At 50.1% G+C, this 22850-nt stretch overlaps 1 protein-coding gene and 1 long non-coding RNA gene across 3 annotated transcripts in view; one reads left to right on the top strand and one right to left on the bottom strand.

Annotated features, from left to right (window-relative positions):
* The window catches only part of LOC116953549 (proline-serine-threonine phosphatase-interacting protein 1-like), a 72692-nt gene that overhangs the window by 21312 nt on the left and 28530 nt on the right, over positions 1-22850 (top strand). For both annotated transcript variants that reach the window (XM_032973848.2, XM_076075103.1), the window contains exons 6-8: positions 3825-3887; positions 13769-13867; positions 20588-20633. In XM_032973848.2, the coding sequence (XP_032829739.1) occupies positions 3825-3887; positions 13769-13867; positions 20588-20633 (208 nt within the window). The remainder of the gene's footprint in view (positions 1-3824; positions 3888-13768; positions 13868-20587; positions 20634-22850) is intronic.
* LOC142931303 (uncharacterized) lies at positions 17544-21831 on the bottom strand. The gene is made up of 2 exons (XR_012947298.1): positions 21744-21831; positions 17544-17779 (listed from the first exon to the last, which is right to left on the bottom strand). It is a non-coding gene; the product is annotated as an uncharacterized LOC142931303 (long non-coding RNA).

Raw genomic sequence — 22850 nt, 5'->3', positions numbered from 1 at the left:
TGAGTGATCAGGTGGGTTGGTGAGTGTGTGGATGAGTGAGTGATCAGGTGGGTTGGTGAGTGTGTGGTTGAGTGAGTGATCAGGTGGGTTGGTGAGTGTGTGGTTGAGTGAGTGATCAGGTGGGTTGGTGAGTGTGTGGTTGAGTGAGTGATCAGGTGGGTTGGTGAGTGTGTGGTTGAGTGAGTGATCAGGTGGGTTGGTGAGTGTGTGGTTGAGTGAGTGCATGGGTGGTTGAGTAAATGGGTGAGTGGATGAGCGAGTGAGTGGATGAGCGATTGAGTGAGTGGGTGAGTGAGTGCATGAGTCGTTGAGTGACTGAGTGCATGGGTGGTTGAGTGAGTGGATGAATGAATGAGTGGATGAGTGAGTGAATAAGTGCGTGAATGAGTGAATGGATGAGTGAGGGATTTAGTCAGTGGATGAGTGATTGATTGAGTGGATGAGTAAGTGTATGAGTGAATGAGTGAGTGGATGAGTGAATGAGTGAGTGGATGAGTGAGTGGATGAGTGAATTAGTGAGTGGATGCGTGAGTGAGTGAGTGAGTGGATGCGTGAATGAGTGAGTGGATGAGTGAATGAGTGAGTGGATGAGTGAGTGCATGGGTGGTTGAGTGAGTGGATGAGTGAGTGGATGAGGGAGTGGATGAGTGAGTGGATGAGGGAGTGGATGAGTGAGTGGATGAGTGAATGAGTGAGTGGATGAGTGAGTGCATGGGTAGTTGAGGGAGTGAGTGAGTGGATGAGTGAATGAGTGAGTGGAATGAGTGAATGAGTGAGTGGATGTTTGAGTGGAACGAGTGAATGAGTGAGTGGATGCGTGAGTGGATGCGTGAATGAGTGAGTGGATGAGTGAGTGAATGAGTGAATGAGTGAGTGGATGAGTGAGGGATTTAGTGAATTAGTGAGTGGATGAGTGAATGAGTGAGTGGATGAGCAAGTGAGAGGATGAGTGATTGAGTGAGTGGGTGAGTGAGTGCATGAGTCGTTGAGTTACTGAGTGTATGGGTGGTTGAGTGAGTGGATGAGTGAATGAGTGAGTGGATAATTGAGTGGATGAGTGAGTGCATGGGTGGATGAGTGAGTGAATTGTTGTATATATAGGGCTCATATACAACACAATGAGTGAGTGGATGAGTGAGTGGATGGGTCAATGAGTGAGTGGATGAGTGAGTGCATGGGTGGTTGAGTGAGTGGATGAGTGAACGAGTGAGTGGAAGAGTGAATGAGTGAGTGGATGCGTGAGTGGATGCGTGAATGAGTGAGTGGATGAGTGAGTGAATGAGTGAATGAATGAGTGGATGAGTGAGGGATTTAGTCAGTGGATGAGTGATTGAATGAGCAGATGAGTGAGTGGATGAGCGAGTGAGAGGATGAGTGATTGAGTGAGTGGATGAGTGAGTGGGTGAGTGAGTGCATGAGTCGTTGAGTGACTGAGTGTATGGGTGGTTGAGTGAGTGGATGAGTGAGTGCATGGGTGGATGAGTGAGTGGATGAGTCAATGAGTGAGTGGATGAATGAGTGCATGAGTGGTTGAGTGAGTGGATGAGTGAGTGGATGAGTGAGTGGATAAGTGAGTGGATGAGTGAATGAGTGTGTGGATGAGTGAGTGCATTGGTGGATGAGTGAGTGAATGAGTGAGTGGATGAGTGAGTGGAATGAGTGAATGAGTGAGTGGATGCGTGAATGAGTGAGTGGATGCGTGAATGAGTGAGTGCATGAGTGAGTGGATGACTGAATTACTGAGTGGATGAGTGAATGAGTGAGTGGAGGAATGAGTGGAATGAGTGAGTGAATTAGTGAATGAGTGAGTGGATGAGTGGATGAGTGAGTGAATAAGTGAGTGGATGAGTGAGTGCATGGGTGATTGAGTGAGTGAATGAGTGAATGAGTGAGTGGATGAGTGAATTAGTGAGTGGATGAGTGAATGAGTGAGTGGAATGAGTGAATGAGTGAGTGGATGCTTGAGTGGATGCGTGAATGAGTGAGTGGATGAGTGAGTGAGTAAGTGAGTGGATGAGTAAGTGCATGGGTTGTTGAGTGAGTGGATGAGTGAGTGGATGCGTGAATGAGTGAGTGGATGAGTGAGTGGATGAATCAATGAGTGAGTGGATGAGTGAGTGCATGGGTGGTTGAGTGAGTGGATGAGTGAGTGGATGAGTCAATGAGTGAGTGGATGAGTGAGTGCATGAGTGGTTGAGTGAGTGGATGAGTGAGTGGATAAGTGAGTGGATGAGTGAATGAGTGAGTGGATGAGTGAATGCATGGGTGGATGAGTGAGTGAATGAGTGAGTGGATGAGTGAGTGCATGAGTGAATGAGTGAGTGGATGATTGAGTGGAATGAGTGAATGAGTGAGTGGATGCGTGAGTGGATGCGTGAGTGAGTGAGTGCATGAGTGAGTGGATGATTGAATTACTGAATGGATGAGTGAATGAGTGAGTGGATGAGTGAGTGCATGGTTGGTTGAGTGAATGAATTAGTGAGTGGATGAGTGAGTGGATGGGTGAATGAGTGAGTGGAGGAGTGAGTGGAATGAGTGAGTGAATTAGTGAATGAGTGAGTGGATGAGTGAGTGGATGAGTGAATGAGTGAGTGGATGAGTGAGTGCATGGGTGATTGAGTGAGTGAATGAGTGAATGAGTGAGTGGATGAGTGAGTGGATGAGTGAATTAGTGAGTGGATGAGTGAGTGGAATGAGTGAGTGGATGCGTGAATGAGTGAATGGATGCGTGAATGAGTAAGTGGATGAGTGAGTGGATGAGTGAATGAGTGAGTGGATGAGTCAATGAGTGAGTGGATGAGTGAGTGCATGGGTAGTTGAGAGAGTGGATGAGTGAGTGGATGCTTGAATGAGTGAGTGGATGAGTGAATGAGTGAGTGGATGAGTGAGTACATGGGTGGATGAGTGAGTGAATGAGTGGATAAGTGAGTGGATGAGTGAGTGGAATGAGTGAATGAGTGAGTGGATGATTGAGTGGAATGAGTGAAATAGTGAGTGGATGAGTCAATGATTGAGTGGATGAGTGAGTGCATGGGTGGTTGAGTGAGTGGATGAGTGAGTGGATGCGTGAATGAGTGGATGAGTGAGTGGATGAGTGAATGAGTGAGTGGATGAGTGAATGAGTGAGTGCATTGGTGGAGGAGTGAGAGAATGAGCGAATCAGTAAGTGGATGCGTGAATGAGTAAGTGAGTGAGTGAGTGGATGAGGTAATGAGTGAGTGGATGAGTGAGTGCATGGGTGGTTCAGTGAGTGGATGATTGAGTGGATGTGTGAATGAGTGGATGAGTGAGTGGATGCGTGAATGAGTGAATGAGTGAATGAATGAGTGAGTGGATGATTGAGTTGATGTGTGAATGAGCGAGTGCATGAGTGAATGATTGAGTGGATGTGTGAATGAGTGAGTGGATGAGTGAGTGAATGAGTGATTGAATGAATGAGTGAGTGAATGAGTGAATGAATGAGTGAGTGGATTAGTGAGTGGATTAGTGAATGATTGAGTGGATTTGTGAATGAGTGAGTGGATGAGTGAGTGAATGAATGAGTGAGTGAATGAATGAATGAGTGACTGGATGAGTGAGTGGATGAATGAGTGAATGAATGAGTGAGTGAATGAGTGAATGAATGAATGAGTGAGTGGATGAGTGAGTGGATGAGTGAGTGGATGAGTGAGTGAATGAATGGGTGAGTGAATGAATGAGTGAGTGAATGAGTGAGTGGATGGGTGATCTACGAAACACAGCAGTGGTGTCCTCCCTCCCTTGGCAATGATCGCCCTGCGCTGGCAGAACGAGCGGAGCTCCTGACCTCCATTTGACCTTCACAGATGGACAATCAGATGAGCAGCCTGCACAAGCAGAAGCAATCCCTGTTGAAGAAACTCAACGATGTGAGCCTTGCCCCCTCCTGTCACGCCACGATCCGATGAACCGGGCGTTCCGCCCCGGGTTTCACGATCTGGGATTTTGTTCCGGGTTTCACGATCCGGGGTTCTACTCTGGGTTCCCGATCCACAGAGACCCATAAACTCACACAGAGACCCATACACTCACACAGAGACCCATAAACTCACACAGAGACCCATACACTCACACAGAGACCCATAGACTCACACAGAGACAAATAGACTCACACAGAGACCCATAGACTCACACAGAGACCCATAGACTCACACAGAGACCCATAGACTCACACAGAGACCCATAGACTCATACAGAGACCCATAGACTCACACAGAGACCCATAGACTCACACAGAGACCCATAGACTGACACAGACCCATACACTCACACAGAGACCCATAGACTCAAACAGAGACTCATAGACTCACACAGCGACCCATAGACTCACACAGGGACCCATAAACTCACACAGAGACCCATAGACTCACACAGAGACCCATAGACTCACACAGAGACAAATAGACTCACACAGAAACCCATAGACTCACACAGAGACCCATAGACTCACACAGAGACCCATAGAGTCATACAGTGACCCATAGACTCACACAGAGACCCATAGACTCATACAGAGACCCATAGACTCACATAGAGACCCATAGACTCACACAGAGACCCATAGACTGACACAGACCCATACACTCACACAGAGACCCATAGACTCAACAGAGACTCATAGACTCACACAGAGACCCATAGCCTCACGCAGAGACCCATAGACTCATGCAGAGACCCATATACTCACACAGAGCCCCAGAGACTCACACAGCGACCGATAGACTCACACAGAGAACCATAGACTCACACAAGGACCCATAGACTCACACAAGGACCCATAGACTCACACAAGGACCCATAGGCACACACAGAGACCCATATACTCACACAGAGACCCATACACTCACACAGAGACCCATATACTCACACAGAGACCCATAGACTCACACAGCGACCCATAGACTCACACAGAGACCCATAGGCTCACACAGAGACCAATAGACTCACATAGAGACCCATCGACTCGCACAGAGACCCATAGATTCACACAGAGACCCATAGACTCACACAGAGACCCATAGACTCACACAGCGACCCATATACTCACACAGAGACACATATACTCGCACAGAGACCCATAGACTCACACAGAAACCCATATACTCACACAGAGACCCATATACTCACACAGACACCCATACACTCACACAGACGCATATACTCACACAGACCCATAGACTCACACAGAGACCCATAGACTCACACAGTGCCCCATAGACTCACACAGAGACCCACAGACTCACACAGAGACCCATAGACTCACACAGAGACCCATTGACTCACACAGAGACCCATAGACTCACACAGAAACCCATAGAATCACACAAAGACCCATAGATTCACACAGAGAACCATAGACTCACACAGAGAACCATATACTCACACATAGACCCATAGACTAACACAGAGACCCATAGACTCACACAGTGCCCCATAGACTCACACAGAGACCCACAGACTCATACAGAGACCCATAGACTCACACAGAGGCCCATAGACTCAAACAGAGACCCATAGACTCACACAGAAACCCATAGAATCAGAGAGAGACCCATAGACTCACACAGAAATCCATATACTCACACAGAGACCCATAGGCTCTCACAGAGACACATAGACTCTCACAGAGACCCATAGACTCACACAGAGACCCATTGACTCACACAGAGACCCATAGACTCACAAAGAGACCCATAGACTCACACAGAGTCACATGTACTCGCACAGAGACCTATAGACTCACACAGCGACCTATATACTCACACAGAGACGCATATACTCACACAGAGACGCATATACTCACACAGAGACCCATAGACTCGCACAGAGAACCATATACTCACACAAAGACCCATATACTCACACAGAGACCCATATACTCACACAGAGATGCATATACTCACACAGAGACCCATAGACTCACACAGTGACCCATATACTCACACATAGACCCATATACTAACACAGAGACCCATAGATGCACAGAGTGACCCATATACTCACACAGCGACTATCGATTCAAACAGAGACAAATAGACTGACAGAGACCCATAGACTCACACAGAGACCCATATACTCACACAGCGACCCATAGACTCACAAAAAGACCCATAGACTCACTCAGAGTCCCATATACTCACACAGTGACCCATATACTCACACACAGACCCATAGACTCACACAGAGACCCATTGAAGCACACAGTGACCCATATACTCACACAGCGAACATAGATTCAAACAGAGACCCATAGACTCACATAGAGACCCATAGACTCACACAGCGACCCGTAGACTCACACAGAGACCCATAGACTCACACAGAGACCATATGCTCACACAGAGACTCATAGACTCACACAGAGACGCATAGACTCACACAGAGACCCATATACTCACACAGAGATGCATATACTCACACAGCGACCCATAGACTCACACAGAGACCCATATACTCACACAGAGACGCATATACTCACACAGAGGCCCATATACTCACACAGAGACCCATAGACTCACACAGAGACCCATAGACTCACACAGAGACCCATACACTCAGGCAGAGACCCATATACGCACGCAGAGACCCATAAAGTCATAAAGAGACGCATAGACTCACAAAGAGACCTATAGACTCACACAGAGACCCATGGACTCATAGACAGACCCATAGACTCACACAGAGACCCATAGACTCACAAAGAGACGCATATACTCACACAGAGACCCATATACTCACACAGAGACCTATAGACTCATAGACAGACCCATAGACTCACACAGAGACCCATAGACTCACACAGAGACGCATATACTCATACAGAGACCCATAGACTCACACAGAGACCCATATACTCACACAGAGACCCATATACTCACACAGAGACCCATATACTCACGCAGAGACGCATATACTCATACAGAGACCCATAGACTCACACAGAGACCCATGGACTCACACAGAGACCCATCGACTCGCACAGAGAACCATAGACTCACACAGAGACACATATACTCACACAGACACCCATAGACTAACACAGACACCCATATACTCACACAGAGACCCATATACTCACACAGAGACCCATATACTCACACAGACGCATGTACTCACACAGACTCATAGACTCACACAGAAACCCATATACTCAGGCAGAGAACCATATACTCACACATAGACCCATAGACTTACACAGAGACCCATAGACCCACACAGTGCCCCATAGACTCACACAGAGACCCACAGACTCACACAGAGACCCATAGACTCACACAGAGACCCATAGACACACACAGAGACCCATAGACTCACACAGAGACCCATATGCTCACACAGAGACCCATATACTCACACAGAGACCCATAGACTCACACAGAGACCCATAGGCTCACACAGAGACCCATAGACTCACATAGAGACCCATCGACTCGCACAGAGACCCATAGATTCACACAGAGACCCATAGACTCACACAGAGACCCATAGACTCACACAGCGACCCATATACTCACACAGAGACACATATACTCACACAGAGACCCATAGACTCACACAGACACCCATATACTCACACAGAGACCCATATACTCACACAGAGACCCATATACTCACACAGACACCCATACACTCACACAGACGCATATACTCACACAGACCCATAGACTCACACAGAGACCCATAGACTCACACAGTGCCCCATAGACTCACACAGAGACCCACAGACTCATACAGAGACCCATAGACTCACACAGAGGCCCATAGACTCAAACAGAGACCCATAGACTCACACAGAAACCCATATAATCAGAGAGAGACACATAGACTCACACAGAAATCCATATACTCACACAGAGACCAATAGGCTCACACAGAGACACATCGACTCTCACAGAGACCCATAGACTCACACAGAGACCCATTGACTCACACAGAGACCCATAGACTCACAAAGAGACCCATAGACTCACACAGAGACACATATACTCGCACAGAGACCTATAGACTCACACAGCGACCTATATACTCACACAGAGACGCATATACTCACACAGAGACGCATATACTCACACAGAGACCCATAGACTCGCACAGAGACCCATAGACTCACACAGAGACCCATATACTCACACAGCGACCCATAGACTCACAAAAAGACCCATAGACTCACTCAGAGTCCCATATACTCACACAGTGACGCATATACTCACACACAGACCCATAGACTCACACAGAGACCCATTGAAGCACACAGTGACCCATATACTCACACAGCGAACATAGATTCAAACAGAGACCCATAGACTCACATAGAGACCCATAGACTCACACAGCCACCCGTAGACTCACACAGAGACCCATAGACTCACACAGAGACCATATGCTCACACAGAGACTCATAGACTCACACAGAGACGCATAGACTCACACAGAGACCCATATACTCACACAGAGATGCATATACTCACACAGAGACCCATAGACTCACACAGCGACCCATAGACTCACACAGAGACCCATATACTCAGGCAGAGACCCATATACTCACACAGAGACCCATATACTCACACAGCGACCCATAGACTCACACAGAGACCCATATACTCACACAGAGATGCATATACTTACACAGCGACCCATAGACTCACACAGAGACCCATATACTCACACAGAGACCCATAGACTCACACAGAGGCCCATAGACTCACACAGAGACCCATACACTCAGGCAGAGACCCATATACGCACGCAGAGACCCATAAAGTCATAAAGAGACGCATAGACTCACAAAGAGACCTATAGACTCACACAGAGACCCATGGACTCATAGACAGACCCATAGACTCACACAGAGACCCATATACTCACGCAGAGACGCATATACTCACACAGAGACCCATAGACTCACACAGAGACCCATGGACTCACACAGAGACCCATCGACTCGCACAGAGAACCATAGACTCACACAGAGACACATATACTCACACAGACACCCATAGACTAACACAGACACCCATATACTCACACAGAGACCCATATACTCACACAGAGACCCATATACTCACACAGACGCATATACTCACACAGACTCATAGACTCACACAGAAACCCATATACTCAGGCAGAGAACCATATACTCACACATAGACCCATAGACTTACACAGAGACCCATAGACCCACACAGTGCCCCATAGACTCACACAGAGACCCACAGACTCACACAGAGACCCATAGACTCACACAGAGACCCATAGACACACACAGAGACCCATAGACTCACACAGAGACCCATATGCTCACACAGAGACCCATATACTCACACAGAGACCCATATACTCACACAGAGACCCATATACTCACACAGAGACCCATAGACTCACACAGCGACCCATAGACTCACACAGAGACCCATAGACTCACACAGAGACCCATAGACTCACATAGAGACCCATCGACTCGCACAGAGACCCATAGATTCACACAGAGACCCATAGACTCACACAGAGACCCATAGACTCACACAGCGACCCATATACTCACACAGAGACACATATACTCGCACAGAGACCCATAGACTCACACAGACACCCATATACTCACACAGAGACCCATATACTCACACAGAGACCCATATACTCACACAGACACCCATACACTCACACAGACGCATATACTCACACAGACCCATAGACTCACACAGAGACCCCATAGACTCACACAGTGCCCCATAGACTCACACAGAGACCCACAGACTCACACAGAGACCCATAGACTCACACAGAGACCCATTGACTCACACAGAGACCCATAGACTCACACAGAAACCCATAGAATCACACAAAGACCCATAGACTCACACAGTGCCCCATAGACTCACACAGAGACCCACAGACTCATACAGAGACCCATAGACTCACACAGAGGCCCATAGACTCAAACAAAGACCCATAGACTCACACAGAAACCCATAGAATCAGAGATAGACCCATAGACTCACACAGAAACCCATATACTCACACAGAGACCCATAGGCTCACACAGAGACCCATAGACTCTCACAGAGACCCATAGACTCACACAGAGACCCATTGACTCACACAGAGACCCATAGACTCACAAAGAGACCCATAGACTCACACAGAGACACATATACTCGCACAGAGACCTATAGACTCACACAGCGACCTATATACTCACACAGAGACGCATATACTCACACAGAGACGCATATGCTCACACAGAGACCCATAGACTCGCACAGAGAACCATATACTCACACAAAGACCCATATACTCACACAGAGACCCATATACTCACACAGAGATGCATATACTCACACAGAGACCCATAGACTCACACAGTGACCCATATACTCACACACAGACCCATAGACTAACACAGAGACCCATAGATGCACAGAGTGACCCATATACTCACACAGCGACTATCGATTCAAACAGAGACCCATAGACTGACAGAGACCCATAGACTCACACAGAGACCCATATACTCACACAGCGACCCATAGACTCACAAAGAGACCCATAGACTCACTCAGAGTCCCATATACTCACACAGTGACCCATATACTCACACACAGACCCATAGACTCACACAGAGACCCATTGAAGCACACAGTGAACCATATACTCACACAGCGAACATAGATTCAAACAGAGACCCATAGACCACATAGAGACCCATAGACTCACACAGCGACCCGTAGACTCACACAGAGACCCATAGACTCACACAGAGACCATATGCTCACACAGAGACTCATAGACTCACACAGAGACCCATAGACTCACACAGAGACCCATATACTCACACAGAGATGCATATACTCACACAGAGACCCATAGACTCACACAGCGACCCATAGACTCACACAGAGACCCATATACTCAGGCAGAGACCCATATACTCACACAGAGATGCATATACTCACACAGAGACCCATAGACTCACACAGCGACCCATAGACTCACACAGAGACCCATATACTCACACAGCGACCCATAGACTCACACAGAGACCCATATACTCACACAGAGACGCATATACTCACACAGAGACCCATATACTCACACAGAGACCCATAGACTCACACAGAGACCCATAGACTCACACAGAGACCCATACACTCAGGCAGAGACACATATATGCACGCAGAGACCCATAAAGTCATAAAGAGACCCATAGACTCACAAAGAGACCTATAGACTCACACAGAGACCCATAGACTCACACAGCGACCCATAGACTCACAAAGAGACGCATATACTCACACAGAGACCCATATACTCACATAGAGACCCATAGACTCACACAGAGACCCCTATACTCACACAAAGACCCATATACTCACACAGAGACCCATATACTCACACAGAGACCCATAGACTCACACAGAGACCCATAGACTCATAGACAGACCCATAGACACACACAGAGACCCATATACTCACACAGAGACCCATATACTCACACAGAGACCCATAGACTCACACAGAGACCCATAGACTCATAAACAGACCCATAGACTCATAAAGAGACCCATAGACTCACAAAGAGACGCATATACTCACACAGAGACCCATATACTCACATAGAAACCCATATACTCACACAGCGACCCATAGACTCACACAGAGACCCATAGACTCACACAGCGACCCATAGACTCACACAGCGACCCATAGACTCGCAAAGAGACCTATATACTCACACAGAGACCCATATACTCACACAGAGACCCATAGACTCACACAGAGACGCATATACTCACACAGAGACCCATAGACTCACACAGTGACCCATAGAATCACACAGAGACCCATAGACTCACACAGCGACCCATAGACTCACACAGAGACCCATTGACTCAGGCAGAGACCCATATACGCACGCAGAGACCCATAGACTCATGAAGAGACCCATAGACTCACAAAGAGACCTATAGACTCACACAGAGTCCCATAGACTCACATAGCGACCCATAGACTCACAAAGAGATGCATATACTCACTCAGAGACCCATATACTTACATAGAGACCTATAGACTCACACAGAGACCCATATACTCACACAGAGACCCATATACTCACACAGAGACCCATATACTCACACAGAGACCCATAGACTCACACAGAGACCCATAGACTCATAGACAGACCCATAGACTCATATAGAGACCCATAGACTCACAAAGAGACGCATATACTCACACAGGGACCCATATACTCACATAGAGACCCATATACTCACACAGAGACCCATAGACTCACACAGCGACCCATAGACTCACACAGAGACCCATAGACTCACACAGAGACCCATAGACTCACACAGCGACCCATAGACTCGCAAAGAGACCTATATACTCACACAGAGACCCATATACTCACACAGAGACCCATATACTCACACAGAGACGCATATACTCACATAGAGACCCATAGACTCACACAGCGACCCATAGAATCACACAGAGACCCATAGACTCACACAGCGACCCATAGACTCGCACAGAGACCCATAGACTCACACAGAGACACATAGACTCACACAGCGACCCATATACTCACACAGAGAAGCATATACTCACACAGAGACGCATATACTCACACCGAGACCCATAGACTCACACAGACACCCATATACTCACACAGAGACCCATATACTCACACAGAGACCCATATACTCACACAGACGCATATACTCACACAGACCCATAGACTCACACAGAGACCCATATACTCAGGCAGAGAACCATATACTCACACATAGACCCATAGACTCACACAGAGACCCATAGACTCACACAGTGCCCCATAGACTCACACAGAGACCCATAGACTCACACAGAGAACCATATACTCACACATAGACCCATAGACTCACACAGAGACCCATAGACTCACACAGAGACACATAGACTCACACAGATACCCACAGACTCACACAGAGACCCATAGACTCACACAGAGACCCACAGACTCACACAGAGACACATAGACTTACTCAGAGACCCATAGACTCACGCAGAGACCCATAGACTCACACAGAGACGCATATACTCACACAGAGACCCTTGAATTCCCCACTTTATTTAAAGCCCGATTCTTTCTTATACGCCCCCACTTCTTAATTAAAGAAAGCTCCAAACAATTGTTAAAGAAGGCTACCACTTCTTAATTAAAGAAATCTCCAACAAATTGTTAAAGAAGGCTCCCACTTCTTAATTAAAGAAAGCTCCAACCAATTGTTAAAGAAGGCTACCACTTTTGATTTAAAGCTTTCGTGACTGCAGTAATTCATATTCTTAGTTCTTTCGGTAAAGTCACATTGAAGGGAAACAACAAAATAATAAAATATATATAAAACAATAAAAATTCTCACGACGTTTCGACCATAACACAAACGGTCACACACCTGAAGACGACCGTTTGTGTTATGGTCGAAACGTCGTGAGAATTTTTATTGTTTTATATATTATTATTTTGTTGTTTCCCTTCAACGTGACTTTACCGAAAGAATTAAGAATAAGGCTACATCTTCTTAATTAAAGAAACCTCCAACCAATTGTTAAAGAAGGCTCCCACTTCTTAGTTAAAGAAGGCTCCAACCACCGTTGCCATCGTCACCACCACCACCACCATAATCACCCCGACCGTCGCCACCATCATTCACCTGAACGACTGCATCATTTCATCAATTGGTTCCCCGGCCTTCTCTTCCAGTCCAAGAGGTCGCAGGAGGTCAAGTGCCGCGACCTGCTGGAGGCGGAGTGCAACCGCGACCGCTTGGCCAACAACCTCAACGCCAAGCTCGTCGAAAAGGTCGGTCGCTCGGTCGGTCACTCGGTCGGTCGCTCAGTCAGTCGCTCAGTCAGTCAGTCAGTTGCTCAGTCAGTTGCTCAGTCAGTCAGTTGCTCAGCCAGTCGCTCGGTCAGTCGTTCAGTTGGTCACTTGGTCGTTCGGTCGCTCGCTCAGTCAGTCGCTCAGTCAGTCAGTCGGTCGCTCAGTCAGTTGCTCAGTTAGTCGCTCAGTCAGTCGTTCAGTCGGTCGGTCGCTCGGTCGCTCGCTCGGTCAGTGGCTCAGTCAGTCAGTCAGTCGCTCAGTCAGTCAGTCGGTCGCTCATTCAGTCGCTCAGTCGTTCGGTCGGTCGGTCACTCGGTCGCTCGCTCAGTCAGTCGCTCAGTCAGTCGGTCGCTCAGTCAGTCATTCAGTCGGTCGGTCACTCGGTCGCTCGGTCGCTCGGTCAGGCAATGAGTCGGTCAGTCAGTTTGTCGCTTGGTCAGGCAATGAGTCGGTCAGTCAGTTTGTCGCTCAGTCAGGCAATGAGTCGGTCAGTCAGTTTGTCGCTCGGTCAGTCAATGAGTCGGTCAGTCAGTTTGTCACTTGGTCATTCGGTCACTCGCTCGGTCGCTCGGTCGCTCGGTCGACCGCCTCCTCCGCATAGCTCTTCTCTCGCTACCACCGTGGGAGTCCGTCGTTGGGGCCGTCCATGGTGCAGGGCTGTGGCCAGACTGCGCCAGACGCCGGCTACCGGACATCTATAATGGAGGTGTCTTTGTTGTGGGTTAGATAGTGTCAATATAAATGCATCGTTAAACCCGCCACCGACACCAAAGACAAAGATCCCCCGTATAGCCTGTAACAGACTGTCGGGGCAAGTGCTGTTAGCGAGTAGCAAGCTATGAAGGCCGGCACGGAACACGAGGGGGTGAGTGGCCCGCACCACGCCCGACCGTCTTTGTCTCCCCAGTGGCGATGTTTACACACCGCACCAGGTACTCAATTGGGGCTGAGTCGACCTAGGAGAGGAGACCCAGGACCGGTTCAGAAACTCGTCACCGGTGTTGGTGGACGTGAGCGGGAATCAAACTCGGGTCGCCGGGTTCGTAGTGCAGCGTAGCGCTAACCGCTGCACCACCGATCCCCTGGATCATACACACACACGCACGCATGCACGCACACACGCGCACACAACAACAACAACTGCCATTCGCCACTAAGTGGTAGTGACGTCACCACGACACTTGTGCCCCCTACTGTGCCAACTTTCTGTGTTTTAGCCACCCGGCGCTCCGCTCGTTGTTGTGAGCGTCGCTCCTCCCCCCTCCATTGTTGTTGGAGGGCGACTGCCTCCAACTGCCCAGTAGCGTCCTTCACGAGCCTCCTCCACAGAGGCCGATCTTGACACCGCTGGTACCAGTCATCGGCAAGTCCACTCAGCTCCACGTCCTCCTGTACCACATCACTCCATCTCTTCTCTAGCCCGTGCCGCGCCCGTTTAGCCCCCTCGATCCAGCCGAACAAAACCTGTTTGGGCATGCGGGGGCTGGGCATGCGGGCTACATGACCCAGCCAACGCAGCCTTGCCTGCCGGAGGAGCTCACCGATGGGACTTTGTCCAGATCTTTCAAGGATTTGTGAGCTTCTCACATGATTCAGCCTGGTTAAACCCAGAATGGATCGTAGGCAGGCCAGCCTAAATGTTTATCACTGGCCAAGATGTTCCATTAGGGGGGGTTCACGTTTCTCAAGCATAGAGAATGGAGGGAATGCCTGTGGCCGAGAAGACCCGAAGTTTCGTGCGGAGCAACAGATCAGGTAGCTTCAACACAGCATTACGCAACCGATGAAAAGATAATGCCGCTCGACTTATTTGGAGTGAGACCTCTGCTGTTAAACCGGAGCCGGTCATGAGCACACTGCCCTGGTATGGGAAACTCTCCACTCTCTCCACAATTGGGAGTTGTGGGGGTGGAGTGTCCGATGGCACAAAATACCCAGGCAGGTGCTTAGTTTTGGTGGTCTCAGACCCCAGATCGCCTTTAGTACTTCCTCAACAGATGGCACCTCAGCCAGCCACTCACAGGGGGTGACTTCTTCAAATATTTGAGGCACCGCAGCCTCAGCAGGGTCATCCTCACTTTGTGCCATGATGTTTTCCATTTCGTGGGATTTTCCCTACCCCAGGACTTCACAGAAATGCTCAGCAAATCTGCAAACCTGTTCCTGGGAGTTGGAGATTGGATCACCGCTTTTTCCCCTAATGATGGTAATAGGTGTGGCGCTGCAGGTTACTTTTTTAATGGAGTTAAAGAGCGATTTGTGATCGCGGGCCATTGAGGCAGACTCCATCTCCTCAGCAACCCGCGACCACCACCGATCCTTGCAGCGCCTCACGGCTCTCCGAATTTCCGAGCGAATGCTGCGGTAAGCCTACTCATTCTCTGACGTGGGATGCTGTAGACGATTAGAGTGGGCCTGTCGTTTTTTCTCAACCATCTTGAACACCTCCTCTGTCAGCCAGGGTCTCTGCGGAGGTCTGGAACACATATCAAAGCAGCCATTGCAGCTGCATGAGTCACAGTCCTAAACCTCGCCCATTTACCCTCGACATCAGGAGGAGTGGGGAACGATGCCAACCCCAGCCGCAAGCGATGATGAAATTCTCGCTTGCAACTTCCATCAGCTAGCTGAGACCAGGCCACCTTAGGTTGGAATGGGGTCGTGGGTGTACACCCACCACCGGAGTGGAAGAATGGCAGGCACATCTTACAGATGACAAGTCGATGGTCAGAGGGCAGATCAGCTCCACGGTAGGTCCTGGTGTCAAGGACATAGGCCCACATCCGCTGTTCCGTCACCATGTAGTCCAGCAGATGTTCTTGCTTGGACCCGGCATGCATCCATGATGTTGTGTGGATGCGCCGATGCCGGAACAACGTGTTGGTAATTACAAGCCCATGGGCTGCACAATAATCTAGCAGCCTTCTACCGTTGTTATTGAGCTGATCTGGCCCATGCCCTCCAATCACTCCAGACCAGGTGCCAGCATCATGACCCACTCGGGCATTGAAGTCACCCAACAAGATGACTCTATCCCGAGGGGCCACTTTAGCCAGCACCTGTGACAGGAGGTTATAGAAGGCATCTGACTCATTGGCTTTGCCTGCATCCCTCCACAGATGTTCGTCTTCGGTGGGGGCATAAGTAACCACGACCACCACTCCTCGCCTCCTATTGATGGGAAGGCGAGCCCAAAGTAGCCCGGGGCTTACAGCTTCCCACACCTCACCACCACGCTCCCAAGCCCCCTTCATTATTTTGTTCAATAGTAGAGCCACTCCCTGTTGTTTGGCAGTCTCCTGCCCCGAGTAGAGGACTGTCCACCCCTCATGGTGGCAGGAGCCAGAACCGATCCACCGGACCTCCTGAATACCACAGAGATCCAGGCGGTACCGGTCCAGCTCCCAACGCACACGCACACGCAAACACACACGCACACACACACGTACACACATGCACACACACACATGCACACACACACATGCACACACACACATGCACACACACACACACGCACACACACACACACGCACACACACACGCACACGCACACACACACACATACGTACACACACACACACAGCAGTAAGTAACATCGCACCCCTACTGCAACAACTGGGCAGTAACCTCTTTAAAAATCGGTCGCGAGACACGGTGAGGTTTTTCTTTGTAAATAGGCGCAATGATTAAAACGATCATCATACGTGTACCTTTTACAATGTCATTAAATCAACCAGTAGTATACATTCGTGTTGTGTGAAGCCACTTGATTCATCAGAAGAGGCCTTGCGAATCGCTTCAAAGAGACTCGTGCCAAGTTGCAGTCTCGCGCAGTCGCGGGAACGCCGGACGGTTGGATTGTTGGTGGCCGCTGGGCGCGTGTTGGCGACCCTAGGGAGTACAGCACAACGCAAACTCTGGCAGCGTGACGCGGGCACACAATGGCCCACTCTTGCCAATGTTCGTCACGGGATTTTCTCAGCAAAGAGCGACAAGGCTCGGCGGGGCCGCTTGACCATTTTTAAATAAATCAAAATGTAGTGAAATAAAAAATGAATTCGTGACAATTTTCAATTGAATTTTTTTTAATGAAAATTAAATTAGAAAGTGAGATCAATGAATGAAATGAATGAGATGAAAATGAATAAAAATGTAATAATAATTTCGTAATAACCCGTGTTCCATCTGTGACTCGTGTTCCACCTGTGACTCGTGTTCCACCTGTGACTCGTGTTCCATCTGTGACTCGTGTTCCATCTGTGACTCGTGTTCCACCTGTGACTCGTGTTCCACCTGTGACTCGTGTCCTACCTGTGACTCGTGTTCCACCTGTGACTCGTGTCCTACCTGTGACTCGTGTTCCACCTGTGACTCGTGTTCCACCTGTGACTCGTGTTCCACCTGTGACTCGTGTTCCACCTGTGACTCGTGTTCCATCTGTGACTCGTGTTCCACCTGTGACTCGTGTTCCACCTGTGACTCGTGTTCCATCTGTGACTCGTGTTCCATCTGTGACTCGTGTTCCACCTGTGACTCGTGTTCCATCTGTGACTCGTGTTCCATCTGTGACTCGTGTTCCACCTGTGACTCGTGTTCCACCTGTGACTCGTGTTCCACCTGTGACTCGTGTTCCACCTGTGACTCGTGTTCTATCTGTGACTCGTGTTCCATCTGTGACTCGTGTTCCACCTGTGACTCGTGTCCTACCTGTGACTCGTGTTCCACATGTGACTCCTGTTCCACCTGTGACTCGTGATCCATCTGTGACTCGTGTTCCATCTGTGACTCGTGTTCCATCTGTGACTCGTGTTCCACCTGTGACTCGTGTCCTACCTGTGACTCGTGTTCCATCTGTGACTCGTGTTCCACATGTGACTCCTGTTCCACCTGTGACTCGTGATCCATCTGTGACTCGTGTTCCATCTGTGACTCGTGTTCCACATCTGACTCGTGTTCCACATCTGACTCGTGTTCCATCTGTGACTCGTGTTCCACCTGTGACTCGTGTTCCACCTGTGACTCGTGTTCCACCTGTGACTCGTGTTCCACCTGTGACTCGTGTTCGACCTGTGACTCGTGTTCCACCTGTGACTCGTGTTCCATCTGTGACTCGTATTCCATCTGTGACTCGTGTTCCACCTGTGACTCGTGTTCTACCTGTGACTCGTGTTCCATCTGTGACTCGTGTTCCACCTGTGACTCGTGTTCCACCTGTGACTCGTGTTCCATCTGTGACTCGTGTCCTACCTGTGACTCGTGTTCCATCTGTGACTCGTGTTCCATCTGTGACTCGTGTTCCATCTGTGACTCGTGTTCCACATCTGACTCGTTTTCCACCTGTGACTCGTGTTCCATCTGTGACTCGTGTTCCACCTGTGACTCGTGTTCCACCTGTGACTCGTGTTCGACCTGTGACTCGTGTTCCACCTGTGACTCGTGTTCCATCTGTGACTCGTATTCCATCTGTGACTCGTGTCCCATCTGTGACTCGTGTTCCACCTGTGACTCGTGTTCTACCTGTGACTCGTGTTCCATCTGTGACTCGTGTTCCACCTGTGACTCGTGTTCCACCTGTGACTCGTGTTCCACCTTTGACTCGTGTTCCACCTGTGACTCGTGTTCCATCTGTGACTCGTGTCCTACCTGTGACTCGTGTTCCATCTGTGACTCGTGTTCCATCTGTGACTCGTGTTCCATCTGTGACTCGTGTTCCACCTGTGACTCGTGTTTCACCTGTGACTCGTGTTCCACCTGTGACTCGTGTTCCACCTGTGACTCGTGTTCCACCTGTGACTCGTGTTCCACCTGTGACTCGTGTTCCACCTGTGACTCGTGTTCTACCTGTGACTCGTGTTCCATCTGTGACTCGTGTTCCATCTCTGACTCGTGTTCCACCTGTGACTCGTGTTCCATCTTTGACTCGTGTTCCACCTGTGACTCGTGTTCCACCTTTGACTCGTGTTCCACCTGTGACTCATGCCCTACCTGTTACTCGTGTTCCATCTGTGACTCGTGTTCCATCTGTGACTCGTGTTTCACCTGTGACTCGTGTTCCATCCGTGACTCGTGTCCTACCTGTGACTCGTGTTCCATCTGTGACTCGTGGTCCATCTGAGACTCGTGTTCCATCTGTGACTCGTGTTCCATCTGTGACTCGTGTTTCACCTGTGACTCGTGTTCCATCCGTGACTCGTGTCCTACCTGTGACTCGTGTTCCATCTGTGACTCGTGTTCCACCTGTGACTCGTGTTCCACCTGTGACTCGTGTTCCATCTGTGACTCGTGTTCCACCTGTGACTCGTGTTCCATCTGTGACTCGTGTTCCATCTGTGACTCGTGTTCCATCTATGACTCGTGTTCCACCTGTGACTCGTGTTCCACCTGTGACTCGTGTTCCACCTGTGACTCGTGTTCCATCTGTGACTCGTGTTCCACCTGTGACTCGTGTTCCATCTATGACTCGTGTTCCACCTGTGACTCGTGTTCCACCTGTGACTCGTGTTCCACCTGTGACTCGTGTTCCATCTGTGACTCGTGTTCCATCTGTGACTCGTGTTCCATCTATGACTCGTGTTCCACCTGTGACTCGTGTTCCATCTGTGACTCGTGGTCCACCTGTGACTCGTGTTCCACCTGTGACTCGTGTTCCATCTGTGACTCGTGGTCCACCTGTGACTCGTGTTCCACCTCTGCCCGCAGAGCAAGCAGCGGGTGGACAATTGCTACCAGGCGCTGATGGACGCCGGTAAGAGTCGCCCGTGCACTCTGGCCACCGTGCTTGCATTATTGTTGTGAGTGTTGGTGAGTGTTTGTATGTGTGTGTGAACGTGTGTGTGTGATTGTGTGGGGAGCGGTAGTGTAGCGGTTAGCGCGCTGCGCTATGAACCTGGCGAACCGGGTTTGATTCCCGCTCACGGCCAACACCAGTGACGATTATCTGAACCGGTCCCGGGCTTCCCCTAGGTCGACTCAGCCTCAAATGAGTACCTGGTGCGGTGTGTAAACATTGCCACTAGGGAGACAAAGGCGGTCGGGCGTGGTGGCCACCCACCCCCTCGTGTACCGTTCCGGCCTTCAAAGGTGCTCGCTAACAGCACTTGCCCCTACAGTCTGTTAAGGCTATATGGGGATCTTTGTCTTTGTTGTGTGAATATAGGGTGCACAGGTGGGGCATCGGCCAGCCATCTCATTCAGTCGACCGATGGTACCTATGTCTGTCCCGTAACCTCCTGCCTGCGGGCGTTCGACACTTCACTTGGCGTTCACGTGCACATAGCCTGGCACAAGCGCCGTGGTGACGTCACCGCCACTTATTGGCGAATGGCGGTAGTTGTTGTTGTGGTGTAGTTCAGGGGTCAGCGCTACGCAGCGCTACGAACCGGCTACCCAAGTTTTCTTCCCGCTCACGGCCAACACCGGTGACGATTATCTAAACCGGTCCTGGGACTCCCCTAAGTCGACTCAGCCTCAAATGAGTACCTGGTGCGGTGTGTAAACATTGACACCAGGGAGACAAAGGCGGCCGGGCATAGTGCTGGCCACCCATCCCCTCGTGAGCCGTGCCGGCCTTCGTCGGTGCTACTCGCCAACAGAACTTGCCCCAACAGTCTGTTAAGGCTACACGGGAGGTCTCTTTGTCTTTGTTGTGTACATGTGCCTGATTTAAACATTCAGTTGTAGCTTAGTGCTCGGCGTTCCTAGAAACCTGCTCGTAGGTTTACCGGAAAATACGAGGAGCAAGGCCGTAGGATTACCCGGGCAAGCACGTCTGGGCGACGGTGGCCCAGCGCTGCACGTGCGTGGACATGGTAGGGTGGTCACCGGACGTTCACAGCCAGGACGTTTCTGGACGAACCTTCTCTTTCACGTCCCCCTCGTACGGCACGGCGGCTGGGGAAGTGTCGCGTCCCCTTTGCTCTGCGGTGATCCGGAGCGTCACTGGAAGAAGAAAAAGAAGAAGGGGGGGGGGGGAGGAGGGGGGGAGGAGGAGGCAGGGGAGGAAAGGGGGAGGAGTTTTAAGAATAATTATAAAAATAAAAGATCATGACGCAGGAAGACGTGAGAGTAAAGTATCTAGAAGGTTTTTTAGGGTGAGATCGCGTGACTATAAATGTGTCGTTAAACCCGCCACCAGCCGACACAGCCAACTAATTAGGTGTTTGTCACGTGAATAAAACACGACCTACACACTCTGGTGTTGAACGCCCATCTAGCCACACTATGGCAGAACTAGACAAAGTTCACTCTCCCGGCCCGGACCACGAGCTGGGTCCCGGACCACGTGGCTAGAGGCTTCTTCTCCCCGACGTGGATCTTCTTCACACCAGCACACGAAGAACCTCGAGCTCCTCACGGGGCCCTCGTTATATCCCCCTGGGCTGGGGCTGGGGCTGGCTCCGCCCCTCGCCCCGCCCACCTTCCAGGTCTCTCTGGCCCCTTCCCGAAGGCTCCCGAGAGCTCCTTTGGACCACGTGACCGCCCAGCGGCCCCCGTCCACCGGTGGCCCCCCTCCAATATCGTCCGGTCACGTGACGGCAGGTGAACCGGCGGCGTATCACGCCCCAAGGTAACCCTGGCTGGCTGTCGCTCCCTCTAGCGGGAGTCCGCACCGCTCACGGTGCCTCCGCGCTGACCGCAGCATTGGGATGTGGTTTTCCCGACACGAGCTCCGCCGTGCGTGGCGCCACTTCGTCGGTGCGACGGAAGCCGGGGGAGGTGAATCCCTGTGCAGAACAGCGTGGGAACGGATGAGACGTTGAACAACTCCACCCAAGAAGGCATCTCAGAGGTAGCTCTGTGAGGTCCACTTCCGTGGCTCTGTTCCCCAGCACGAAGGGCGGGCGGGGATTGAGGGTCGCGGGATCTCTCGGAGACTTCCAAACGGATTCTTCACCGCTCTCGGGGAGAGAGAGAAAAAATGAATAGGCGCTATTTATTTATTTACTTTAAATTTCCTTCAGCC

Source organism: Petromyzon marinus, chromosome 52, assembly GCF_048934315.1.
Source record: "Petromyzon marinus isolate PM22_M1 ecotype Great Lakes invasive population chromosome 52, UKy_Petmar_22M1.pri1.0, whole genome shotgun sequence".
Classification (NCBI taxonomy): domain Eukaryota; kingdom Metazoa; phylum Chordata; class Hyperoartia; order Petromyzontiformes; family Petromyzontidae; genus Petromyzon; species Petromyzon marinus.
The sequence above is the reverse complement of the archived record's forward strand: the minus strand, read 5'-3'. Positions and strand labels throughout refer to the sequence as shown.